This window comes from Mchenga conophoros, linkage group LG23, assembly GCF_057382185.1.
Source record: "Mchenga conophoros isolate Kocher_MC1m ecotype Shallow Benthic linkage group LG23, M_conophoros_male_GT1.1, whole genome shotgun sequence".
NCBI classification, from domain to species: domain Eukaryota; kingdom Metazoa; phylum Chordata; class Actinopteri; order Cichliformes; family Cichlidae; genus Mchenga; species Mchenga conophoros.
In genome coordinates, this window is record NC_140547.1 from 20,006,124 (window position 1) to 20,019,229 (window position 13,106).

The 13,106-nt window shown below is 39.1% G+C and overlaps 1 protein-coding gene across 1 annotated transcript in view; it reads left to right on the forward strand.

Moving 5' to 3' along the window:
• The first annotated feature begins 328 nt into the window (after positions 1-328).
• Positions 329-13,106, forward strand: part of LOC146547118 (uncharacterized) — a 266,741-nt gene continuing 253,963 nt past the window's right edge. The window contains exons 1-6 of the mRNA XM_085265834.1: positions 329-532; positions 663-2,286; positions 6,557-6,817; positions 7,199-7,639; positions 8,593-9,036; positions 12,520-12,954. Coding sequence (XP_085121960.1) covers positions 511-532; positions 663-2,286; positions 6,557-6,817; positions 7,199-7,639; positions 8,593-9,036; positions 12,520-12,954 — 3,227 coding nt within the window. The 5' untranslated portion in view covers positions 329-510. The remainder of the gene's footprint in view (positions 533-662; positions 2,287-6,556; positions 6,818-7,198; positions 7,640-8,592; positions 9,037-12,519; positions 12,955-13,106) is intronic.

Here is a 13,106-nt window from a genome sequence, read left to right on the forward strand (position 1 = left end):
GTGTTGGGTGGAGATCAAGTCTATTTCTTTTGGCATGCTTTATATTTAATAGTCTGAATCTTTGAAATGAAATATATTTTGTTTAAATTCATTTTTTTTTTTTCAACAGAAGTCACTGAAATCCAGGAAATAAAGGAAACATAGCTTGTACATCTCAGTCAGCAGTGGAGTACGTCAGGAGGGCCAGACTCAACCTGGTGAGAACATTAAAGAGGCTCACTGCTGTGATTGTGGAGAATCTGTACCAGAGAGGAGTTTTCTCAGAGGAAGAAGTCAGTGATATAAAGACAGATGGTGGCGACTTTGACAAAAGGAGAAGAATTGTGGACTCTGTCATAAAAAAGGGGGAAGCAGCTTGCTATGAGTTTCTCAGGATTATTGACATAACAAGAAAGAGATCCACAGAAAGCTCAGTCTGTTTTGGAAAATACAGAGACAGACTCTTCTTTGAAAGACAAATTTGACCTGAACTACTGGATCAGCTGCTTTTCCTTCAAGGAGGACACCAACATGGATGTAACGTATTTACAAGGTATTTTTAAACAAACTGAAGTCCGTGGCATGTTTTAATGTGATCACACTCATTTAAAATGCAGTGTTGTTCAGTGACACATGAGTTAAATCACTAAATTACTTTTTAATTAATTTCTCCTTTCTTTCAGGGCCCAGCCCGTGCCACAGATACCAGCAAAAGCTGAAATCAGAAACTCAAAAGATTTCAGAAACATCATGGATCCAAAGTAAAGCAGTCTTGTTCAACAAGGAGACATCTTTGTCGTACACTTCACTTGTGTTAGACACACAAGGACAGGCTTCACCATCCAAAATAAAAAAGTCAAAGATCAAAAAAAGCAGGAAGGTTTGTACTAAAAAACTAAAGGCCTACATACCTGAGGACAAACAGGAAACTTCCCCCAGTGAACTGCTGAAAACGTATGAAAGAAAAATCCTTTTGGTAGGAAAACCTGGAATTGGGAAAACGGGTGTGGTCCATCAGATGTTGAAACTATGGTCAGAGAAAGACAACAAGGATCTAGATTACATGTTCTACTTTGATATGAGAGAAACACCCAACATCACAGAGGTCCATAAACTGGAGGATCTTCTCTTCAGTGTGTTCAATGAACCAGATGAAGGCAAAGACAAAGTCTTAGAGGACATAAAGAATAATGCTGACAATGTTACTATCATTTTTGATGGCGTTACAGATATCCCCTCTACTTCTGTGGTGTTTAAGCTCATACAGAAGACTCTTCTACCTGAAGCAAAGATCATCATCACCTGCAGACCAGAGGTGGAGTCAGCAGACTTCCTGTTAGGTTGGGACTGTCTCAGAGTGGAAGTGAAAGGCTTCAGTGAGCAGGGCATCAGAGAATACTTATCCAAGTATCTGAGTGAGGAACACTTCAACAAAGTTTTGTGTAACTTGGAGTTATTCTCTCTTTGCCACGTCCCCATGTACGCTCTGATGGTGGTTGCCTGCTTTAGTTTTGAGGGCTCAGAGTTCTCTCCACATCCCTGCACAGTTACAGAAATATACCTCAATATCCTCCATTTCTGCATTCAGAGAAATGTTTGCAAGACATCTGAAAATGAAAGCACTAAATGGGATGCAGTACTGTCTTTATCTGAGGCTGCTTTTTGTGCAACAGAAGGAAAAAATGTGAACCTGAAATCACTGCCCAAATTAGAAAACTGTGCTTATTTAGCTTTTTTGAGCAGGAGTGTATCTCAAGTCAGCTCAACTGCAAAGAAACCCTTGTGTGCCTTTCTCCACTACACTGTTCAAGAGTTTTTTGCAGCACTGTGGGTCTTGAAGGATCCAGAACGGACCAGAAGTGTTGTCCAACAGTGTCTGACTGACAACATCAAACACATGAAACACTTAGTCCCCTTTTTGTGTGGACTGTTAAATGATAAAAACACTGATTTGCTAGAAAGTCTGATTCCTTCTCAGCAGCTCAGAGAAACATCTGGCTGGTTCTTCAAACCCTTGGTGACCACCTTTGTAGATCGTAGTGACACTGAGGACTGTGAAATAGACTTGCTGTTCTTATGTCAGTGTCTCTATGAGTCTCAGTCTGCTGAAGCCTGTGTTTATCTTCTGGATAAACTAGACTACTGTCTTGATCTGAGTGGGGAGGCTCTCGATCCTCAGCAATGCTATGCTGTGTCCTATATAATCAGCCAGAGTAAGGAGAGGAAAATACGGCTGAACTTGGAAAAGACAAAAGTATCAAAACAAGGAATAAGACCATTACTAGGATGCCTGAGCAAACTCCAAAGGTAAGTAAGAACATATAGTTTACGTGTTTGTTTAATCTAAATATCTGTAGACTTTTTGACATTTTCTGACTTTTAATCAGTGTTGGTCAAGTTACTTGAAAAAAGTAATCAGTAACTAATAACTGATTACTTCCCCCAAAAAGTAATCCCGTTACTTTACTGATTACTTATTTTCAAAAGTAATTAATTACTTAGTTACTTAGTTACTTTTTAAAAACACGATTTACAACCTGAATAGGTGATAAAGCAATAGATCTTTCAGCCCAATCCTACTTTTTCTACATAATCCATCATACAAAATGTAATCAAATGGAAAAGTCTCTTTTTAAAACTTGTTTTTATCAGTTTTAATCTTTTAACTTTATGCATCAAGCAAATATTTAATTATATGCAACATTCTCTGACTGGAAGAAATTAGTTTAACATTTAAACCTATTTTCTGCACATTCCAGCACATAAAATAATTTTTTTTTTGTGTTTACACTCACTCTTTCAAATAGATGCAAGTAAAACACAGCAGAAAATAAATAATGTCAAAGACTAGCGGTCCTTTTGCTCTATTTTCACCTGTAAAGCAGTAGTAGGGTAGGCGGAGGTTTACCCTGGTGCAGGTGTGCCGCAGCGGTCAGTGGAAGAATCCGCGAGTTTCTCTGTGAGTTTCCCATTACGTCGTAGCGCACTCGGTGCTTGCTTGGAAGTTTAGGGGTTTTTTTCGCTGTAAAAAGAAGTTTTCTTCCCACGCACAACGGACGCTAATGTTTTTGTCACTTTTTATGGAATCAAACTTAAAGTAAGGTCAGTACTTCCACGCTTTAAACGCTGCACGCTCATACTCTCTCCCGCACTCGATATATTATCCATTGTTGATCTGCACACAGCTGTTGTCACGAACGTGGCACTTGCTTACGTCACTGTCATGAGACATTCTCGCAAACAAATCACGGTTTTAGTAACGCAGTAACGCAGCGTTCCTACAGGAAAGTAACGGTAATCTAATTACCGTTTTTGCAATAGTAATCCCTTACTTTACTCGTTGCTTGGAAAAAGTAATCGGATTACAGTAACGCGTTACAAGTAAGTTACAAGTAAGTTACAAGTAACGCGTTACTGCCCATCTCTGCTTTTAATACTAGAAAACATTCTCTGAGGTAGACAAGCTAAAATCAGTCCTTAATTTTATGAATATAAGCTAAAGGTCACATAAAATCTACTTAAATTAACTTGCTGTAAGTCTGAAGGTCTCCATGCTTCTTTTTTTGCCATTGTCATTCTAATGCCTTTATTATTTTCTTCATTTTTGTCAGAACTTCCAAAGTACAAATACTTTGCATCACTCTCCATATAAAAGACATATGTGTATCTGAGATTTTCATTTAAAATGTAAAATGTAATAAATTCACACATTCATGATGCCTTTTTTAAAACTAAACCATTAGCAATCATCATAGTGCTACCACCTTGCTTCACACTTGAGCTGATGTTGACAAAACAAAGTGATGGTCAAACTCTTATCTGGTGATGCTGGATGCCCCAAAGCATAATGTCTCAGTGATGTTCTATTAGATTTAGGTCGAACAAGTCAGGGGCCAGTCAATAGTATCAATTTCTTCATCCTCTAGGATCTACCTGCATGCTTTTGCCACATGAAACTGGACGTTGTCGTACAGAAGGAGGAGCCCAGGACCCAGTGCACCAATGCGGGGTCTGACATTGGGTTCAGGGTTCAGGAGTTTCCTCCTGATACCTTGTGGTAGTCAGGGTGTAGTTGCCTAGCCTGTAGAGGGTTGTGCAGATCATTTCTGACCCACCACCAAACTGGTCATTCTGAACGAAGTTACAAACAGCATAATGTTCTCCACAGCTTCTCCAGACCCCTTCATGTTTGTCATATGTGCTCAGGGTGATACTGCTCCCATCTTTGAAAATAACAGGGCACCAGTAGCAGATGGCAATTGGGTCCTTGGTGCCAGGCAGTGAGGCCCACTAGATGATTTCAGGCCCTGAGGTCTATTTCTGATTGTTTGTTTGGTCAGAGACATTCCCTCCAGGGCCCTGGTGGAGGTTATTTATCTAGGGCACTAGCAGTCTCCATCCTGTTTCTCCTTGCAAAAAGGAGCAGATTCCAGTCCTGCAGATGGGTTAAGGACCTTCTAGGGTCCTGTCCAGCTCTCCTAGGTAACTACCTAACTCTTGGAATCTTCTCTATGAACTTGGGACTCGCCTGGGAGACACAGAAAACCTTTTGGGAATGGCACATATTGATGTGCAATCCTGGAGAGGCTAGACTATCTATCTATCTATCTATCTATCAATCAATCAATCAATCTTTATTTATAAAGCACTTTTCATACAAAAAATGTAGCACAAAGTGCTTTACATAGTTAAAAGCAGCCCACCCCACCCTCCAACTCACTCCCCACACTCTCATTAACATAAATGATGTAAATACACACATATCCCCCCCCACCCCCCCCCACCCCACCCCACCCCACCCCACCCCACACACACACACACACAGACACACACGCGCACTTAAAGAGTAAAAATTGGGCTGGGTTCACATGAGCCAAGTGAGGAAACACTATAACAGGGAGCCGTCTGCACCGGGAGCCGGCTCGATCACAGCCCCGGTGCAGAGAGCCCCCTCTGAGGAAACACTGGAGATATGACACAATAGGCTATATATACAGGGTAAAATGATAAAATAAATAAGAACGGGATACAATATAAATATAAATAGAGTAAGAAGATTAAAAAATGAATAAGAATAAAATCAATAAATATTAGGTAAAGCCTAAATTAATAATAAAATAACAGGATAGAATAAGCATAAAATAAATAAACGCTAAGTAAAAGCTAAATTAAAAAGGTGGTCTTGAGCCTGTTCTTAAAAATATGTACGTTCTCTGCGGCCCTGAGCTCCTCCGGCAGGCTGTTCCACAGATGAGTACCATACCATTGAAAAGCTGCCTCTCCGTGAGTATGTGTCCTGACTTTAGGGACAATCAAAAGGCCAGTACCAGAGGACCTCAGGGTCCGCGAGGGTTCATATGGTAAAAGCAGATCTGAGAGATAAGAAGGCCCGAGACCATTAAGACATTTAAAAACCAATAAAAGAACTTTAAAATCGATCCTGAAACACACGGGGAGCCAATGCAGCGATTCTAAAACCGGTGTATTGTGGGCCCGCCCTCTGGTCTTCGTCAGCACACGAGCTGCCGAGTTTTGCAAAAGTTGTAAAGTTGAAATATTCTTCTTAGGAAGACTATCTGTGCAACCTCTGCAGGTTCCAGGTATCTCCTCATGCTACCCGTAGTGACACTGACCCTATCCAAATGCAGAGTTAGTGAAAAGATTGACAGAAAAGATAAGGAGGAGAAAAAAGTAAGTGAGCTCCACTTGTAAAACTATTCCTCTTTTAAAAGTTGTCTCGTTGTTCCCCAAATAATAAAAATTAAACTAAAACAGTTTTTTATAAGATGGTTGCCTAAGATGAGCATAAGAACTTGGGGGAAACTTTGAAGTGATATCAGGATAATAATATTAAGAATAATTTTCTAACCTCTGTGAAAAAATAATTAACTATTGATACATTAAATATGTTAGTGTGCCTAAAAAAAAAAAAAAAAAAAAAAAAGACAGACCAAGGATAATAACACAAGATTGCAGATTTTTAAGTCAGTGGCCAAACTAAGGGTAAGCAAAAATTACAAAGTACAAACTAAAGTTCTGTGCATTAGTCTGTACCCTAGGGGAGTCCAACTTCAGGCCTCAAGGGCCAGTATCCTGCAGGTTTTAGATATCACCCTGGGTCAACACACCTGAATCAAATGATTCATTCATTACCAGGCCTGGAGAACTTAAAGACATGTTGAGGAGGAAATTAGCCATTAAAATCAGCTGTGTTGGATCAAGGACACATGTAAAACTTGCAGGACACCAGCCCTCGAGGCCTGGATTTGGACACCCCTGCCTGTACATGTTAACAGCACACTTGTGGTGAATCTGAGTTGTCTATGCAGACTCTTGCAGTTGAGTCTTGGTGTTGAGATGTGGAAACTAGAATGAAAAAAGCAAACATTTTAATTCAGTTTAGGCGATAACAAGCATAACATAAACATACCTATTTTGTGGACTCTTATTTTCTTGGCTTTTTTTTGTTTTAAAACAATTTCTTTTAAAACAGTTGTTAACAACCATCAAGAGACTTTATGGTTGTTAACTTCTCATTACTTGTCAATTAATATGAAGCTCTCCAATAAATTTCCAGTTTCCAGTTATCATGGCAGCTTTGGACCATTTGTCTTCTCAGCGAGGTGGAGGTGGATTACATCAGCTTACTTTGCTTTGCTGAGAACCAGCTGCACCTTTCAGTAAACAGTCAGCCACAACTCTATGACCAAGCTGGAAAAGTCCTGCAGAAAAGTGCAGAAAAGGTTAAAGTCTGCCTCCACTGGGAGCACAGAAGTTCCGTTGACCAATCTGTCAGCGAGTTTCTCTTACAGTTTTTACCCAACATCCACTCACTCAGGTATACTGCTTATATGCATATTAATTTACTTATGCCCACATCTATATTTCATCTGTCTTTAACTTCGAATGTGTCATTCAGAAATTATTACATTGAATTAAAACTCTGACTTTAAAGATCTTTCTGATCTCTTGATGAATCTCATCAATAGAGCAGCAGAGGGAACAAAACATTGAGCATGATGATGATGGTAGCAGCTCTATAGTGAGCAGCAGATGAAAATTTCAGGCAATAGTCTTCATCACTTTGTGTGTCCACCTGCAGATGTAGAAGATGTGTTAGAGCAGGATGAGTGTTTGTGTAGTAAGAGTGTAAAACAGTGTTCAGCTGCTCTGATGGAAGATGTGTTCATCACTGAATTTTTCCCTGTTATTGTTCCAGTGTTGATACAAAGACATCAGATGAAGACAGAATCAGGTTCTTTGAGAATCTGTTCTGTGCAGCAGCAGAGAGAGAACAGCAGACAGGAGAGAAGATACTGGAGCTGTTATCATCAGTGTGCACATATCAAACATTCCCTTTTGATGATGCATACATGAATGACGATATGAAGAAATATCAACCAGACTTCCTGTTGGATCTGTGCTCCCATATGAAGGACTATGAGACTAAAACAGGCTTGAGTGTCCTTCCATCATTACAGTCAGTTTTTTCAGCTCCTGCAGTCTGGTCCATAAACCTCTCAGAGAGAAAGACCTCCATCCTCCTGGAAGTGCTGAAACTGCAACCAGAGAAGAAACAAGTGGAGCTGACACAGTACACTCATAAAAAGAGTAAAATTAGGAGTTTCCTGCAGTGTCTGCCTTATATCTCACAGCTCAGGTAAATTAAATGTTCTTCACATGAGTCAAATATCTGTAAGAAAAGATGTGCTGTGAAAAGAAGTGATGGAAATATTTGAAGCTCCATAAATTGTAAAGTGGTGATTTTGTTTTGTGCTATTTGTTTGTCATCAGCATCATATTTGTGACTTTATCTACATGGATCATATTGTAAATGTATTCAGACTCTGTCATATTTCAGAGGGAAACGTGCTCAGTACACTACTGTGTTTCACTGACTTGTTCAGCTGTTTGTTGCTATGAAGCTTCATATTTTCTATAAATCTCAGATGAAACAGGATCTGAAATATGAAGTTTCTCATCAGAAAGGTTGAATTTGATTTAGATTTGATAGGTGAAGAAATGAATTGATTTCATGTTAAATTCAATAAGCTGATATAAGTTGTGTGAATGAAGGTGAGCATGTGACTGAGCTCATGCAGCAGAGAGGAGAGTGTTGGAGTGCACACACGTGTTTGATGGAAACTTGCATGTTTGACCTGCAGCAGAATCATGAAATGATGTGAAGAAGAAGAAGAACGTAGCTCAGTGCTGACAAGTCAGTCCTGTTTAAAGCTGCTCTTAAAACAACAACAACGTGACATCAAATGTTTAAAGTCAAAGTTCAAACTGTTTGTGGCTTTTTGAAAATGAGCAGCTTCAAAATCAAAGCAGCTGTGAACCATCTCTATGCTGCAGTGATGCAGTCAGAAACATCCTTTACACCTGAATCCATCATCGCCATGGAAACAACATGAAAGCAAACTCAATGAGTCCTTCAGTGAGTAACTCAGTAAATGAACGAGTTACATGAAGCTGCACTTTATCTCCTGACTTTGTTGAACTTTACTGTGCATGATGATGATGATGGTAGCAGCTCTATAGTGAGTGTGTGGTTGTATTTCTGCACCTTAGATCTAATCATCACTAAATGTTTCCTTCTTATCGTTCCAGTGTTGATGCTTGGTGGTCACACAAAGAAAAAATCAGGTTCTTTGAGAATATGTTCTGTGCAGCAGCAGAGAGAGAACAGCAGACAGGAGAGAAGATACTGGAGCTGTTATCATCAGTGTGCACATATCAAACATTCCCCTATGGGAACATAAACTTGAGTGATTATGGAAAGAAGTGTCAAAGTGACTTCCTGCTGGATCTCTATTCCAAATTGAAGGACTATGAGACTAAAACAGGCTTGAGTGTCCTTCCATCATTACAGTCAGTTTTCCAGTCAGCTCCTGCAGTCTGGTCCATAAAGCTCTCAGACAGAAAGACCTCCATCCTCCTGGAAGTGCTGAAACTCCAACCAGAGAAGAAACAAGTGGAGCTGACAGACTGCTCACATGAAGAGAGTGAAGTGAGGAGTTTCCTGCAGTGTCTGCCTTATATCTCACAGCTCAGGTAAATGAAATGTTCTTCACATGAGTAACTCTACATAAAATGAAGTGCTCCCTGAAACAACACTGGAAATATTTTACTTTCTATCAATAATAACTTAATTGTAACTTGTACCTTGTATGCATTTGTAATTGCTCTGTTATCAGTTTTATTTTTATTAGTTTTGATCTATGTAGGCTACTAAAGGATAGGGGAGGGGAAGTTAAAGTAAAAGGAAAATGGGCCACAAGCTAGAGTCATAGGAGGACTAAGGTGCAGAAGAATGACTGGAGTCACAGGTAAAACTGTTTTGACTTGTACTAAACATCAATTTCATAAACAGGAATGACAATATGAAAATAGAATACAATAATAGCAATAACAGTAATACCCCAGAATCATATCTGAGCTCACATATGTCTGTCATGCCGGCTTAATAGTCAGTGTTTAGTTAAGTGAAATCCAGAAGGTCAGATGTCTGTGATTGGTGCGATTTCGTCCGACCGCACTGTTGCAATTGTGCTTGAGGGAAGAGCAACCTGGAATGGCTATGGTTCTTTCAAAGGGAGAAGCTCACCGTCTCCCTTGGCAAGGAAGAAATCCAGGTCTCACGATCTCACAAAAAACCAAGCCTGTAAACAACAGCGCTATCACTGATTAAAATCACATTCCATAGTTATGTATATGGCCATATGTAAATAATGCAAGTGCTTTAACCAGAACAAGCACAAACCATTAATTCTAGTTTCTAACAATATTCTTTACAGCGCTGCTTAATCATGGAATGTAATTTATTGAATCACAATCAGCTTATTGGTTCATAAAAGGTCCACAATTTTTATCAGATATCATGAATAAACCATAAACTATGGTAGATTATTTTCATACAGTATTGCACCTTCAGATGAATTGCAGGACTATTGCTTTGCATGGTTAACCAATGAAGCAATATGTTAATTACAGTGTTCCCTCATTTATCGCCGGAGTTACGTTCTAAAAATAACCCGCGATGGGTGAAATCCACGAAGTAGCCAACTTTATTTTTTACAATTATTATAGATGTTTTAAGGCTTTAAAGCCCCTCACTACACACTTTACACAGTTTTCTCAGACAGGCATGAACATTTTCACACTTTTCTCTCTTCTCTAAAGACTCTTAAAGTCTTATCTGACTGTTTTGTTTCACTTAACGCACCTGATAATCCAGTGTGCCTTACGGTCCGAAAAATACGGAAACTTCTACCTTCCTTTAGCATGTCCAGAAATCCAACTTTTTGTGCGATGGTTAGCGTCGTCCTCTGCCTTTTGGGTGTTACCGCAGGTGCCTTTGACGGTGCAAAACGTTTTGTCGACATTGTCTGCCTTATATCTCACAGCTCAGGTAAATAAAATGTTCTTCACATGATTAAATCAACACAAGATGAGATGCTTACTGAAATCAACAGTGAAAATATTTTCCGTTCTATGATTTTTAATGTAATATTTCTCTGCTATCAGTTTTATAGTGCCACATTAGTTTTATCCACATTGATCCTTCATTTCACACAAATGTTGTAAATTGACTAAAGATCAGGGTTCAATGTTTTCTTCTTCTTACTGACTTGTTGTTAACACTCACTTGAGTTTTTAGTCCCGTGAACATTCAAATGAAAGAGCTGAGCTGTTTTTGAAGCTTCACTGTCTGACTTACTAAATCAGTCAGTTTCCACTTTGAAACATGTGACAGTCTTCTGTCTGTGTGACAATAATGAAATGATGTTTAATAAGAATCAAACAGTAACAATAACACAGCCATGTTAAAAGGACAAGAACATGTCACATCAACTTTAAGATAAAACAGGATCAAGCGTCTGTTGCTGCACAGAGGGCTGAACAATGAAGCAGGTTCATCATAACCAGGCTTTCTTTGTGTTCGCTGGCTTGATGAAACCTAAAGCTGCAGTCAGAGATAACAGCTGTCACAATGTGGGCTCAAAACTTTGTGTTCACTCAGCTTCAGTCTCTGTCCACACTCACATAAAAGGAGGAGTTTGATTTGTCTCTTCTTCCACACCAAATGGACCAATCGAATGCCACCTTCATCAGTCAGAAACATGATCACATGAATGGATGATAAAGATCTATGAAGTGAATGAATGAATGAATATATGTGTTTGAGCGCTCTGTGCTGCAGTTTATTTGTAAGCTGACAGCTGCACATTAGAGCTGTGAGACTTTAACCTTGATCCATTTAAAGATTAAAGGTTACTCGCTGCATTCAGGTCTGACACACAATCTGATGAAGGAGACGAGGAAACCTCTTTAGTTTGTCACCACATCAAAGTGAAGTTCATATTATTGGTGGGATCTTCTCTGTGATAAATGGACTAAACAGCAGATTAGGCTCCACATCTGTTTCACACTGCATCAGCAGCTGCATACATGTAAACTTGTGTGACCATGTGACACACAGACTGTGCTGCTGTAACTTTACAGCTGGGCTTCATTCAGTGCTGTTAGTCAGACTGATACAGATCAACAGGTTGTATATATAACACGTACTGATTCAGCAGAGACTCTACATCACACTCAGAGCAGACTGGAAATAACAGAATCAGAGAAAATGTGGCACTTACAGCTGATTTTAATCTGAAACTCTGAACATAACCTGATCTAAACCAGGCTGTGTGTTCAGCATCTGTTACCATGGTGATATAGCCAGGTACAAAGAGAGCTGCTTTGGTGAAACTAAACACTCTGACAGGAGGCTCAACATGATCCACTTTGTGTTTAAGACTCTTCTTCAGCTGCAGAAAATATTAATGTAATATAATTTTGCAAACTTTCAAAAGTAAATGAATCAAAATTTAAATTAATGGCTCAGCAAATGTTAGTAAATATGTGATTTCCACGTGTGTGATGTGAGCAGCAGGTGAAGCTGCTGTTGTACAAGATATGAAGTGTAGATGTTGTTGTTCCACTCTGTGTGTTTCTATATTGTTGATATTTAGTGTTTTACTCTCTAAAGTCAGACAGCAAATAAATGACAGTTACAGTTCAGTACGCAGTGATTTCACACACAGGATTAATGTTTGTGTTGTGAGTCAGGAACAGTCTAAAAAAATGTTCAGCTGCTCTGATGGAAGATGGCTTTAAATGGACTTTGATTATATACAGGACACACATGGACAACTCTCAAAATACTCTGAAATATATGAATTAATACAACACTATCACAGCTGTTCTCACACAGAGTATTCTACCTTTTTACAGCGCAGGAAATAATTATTTGATCCTCTGCTCAATTTACAAGTTTGCTGACTTACAAAGTAATAAACAGTCTCTGATTTTTATTATAGTTTCATTTTACTGAAGAGAGAAAATCAACAAAGATCCAGATTAAACACAAACATTACAAAGTGATTTGTGTGTCACTGAGTGAAACAAGGATTTGATCCATCAGTAGTGTGTAGTTGTTTTTATGCAGCTGAGATCAAATCATCACTAAATGTTTCCTTATTGTTCCAGTGTTGATACAAAGACATCAGATGAAGACAGAACAAAGTTCTTTGTGAATCTGTTCTGTGCAGCAGCAGAGAGAGAACAGCAGACAGGAGAGAAGATACTGGAGCTGTTATCATCAGTGTGCAAACATGGAACTTTCCCTTTCATTGATGATGATGATGATGACGCATATCAGTGTGATTTCCTGCTGGATCTGTGCTCCCATGTAAATGACTATGAGACTAAAACAGGCTTGAGTGTCCTTCCATCATTACAGTCAGTTTTCCAGTCAGCTCCTGCAGTCTGGTCCATAAAGCTCTCAGAGAGAAAGACCTCCATCCTCCTGGAAGTGCTGAAACTCCAACCAGAGAAGAAACAAGTGGAGCTGACAGACTGCTCACATGAAGAGAGTGAAGTGAGGAGTTTCCTGCAGTGTCTGCCTTACATCTCACAGCTCAGGTAAATGAAATGTTCTTTACATGATTAAATCTGTATAAGGAAATATGTAATTTTAAACAAAGAAAAAAATGTAGACTATTTAATCCTCAGGGTTTTTTTCATATTTGCAATATTCTGGTAATATTCCTTTTTCATTTGTTTCATATTTAAAC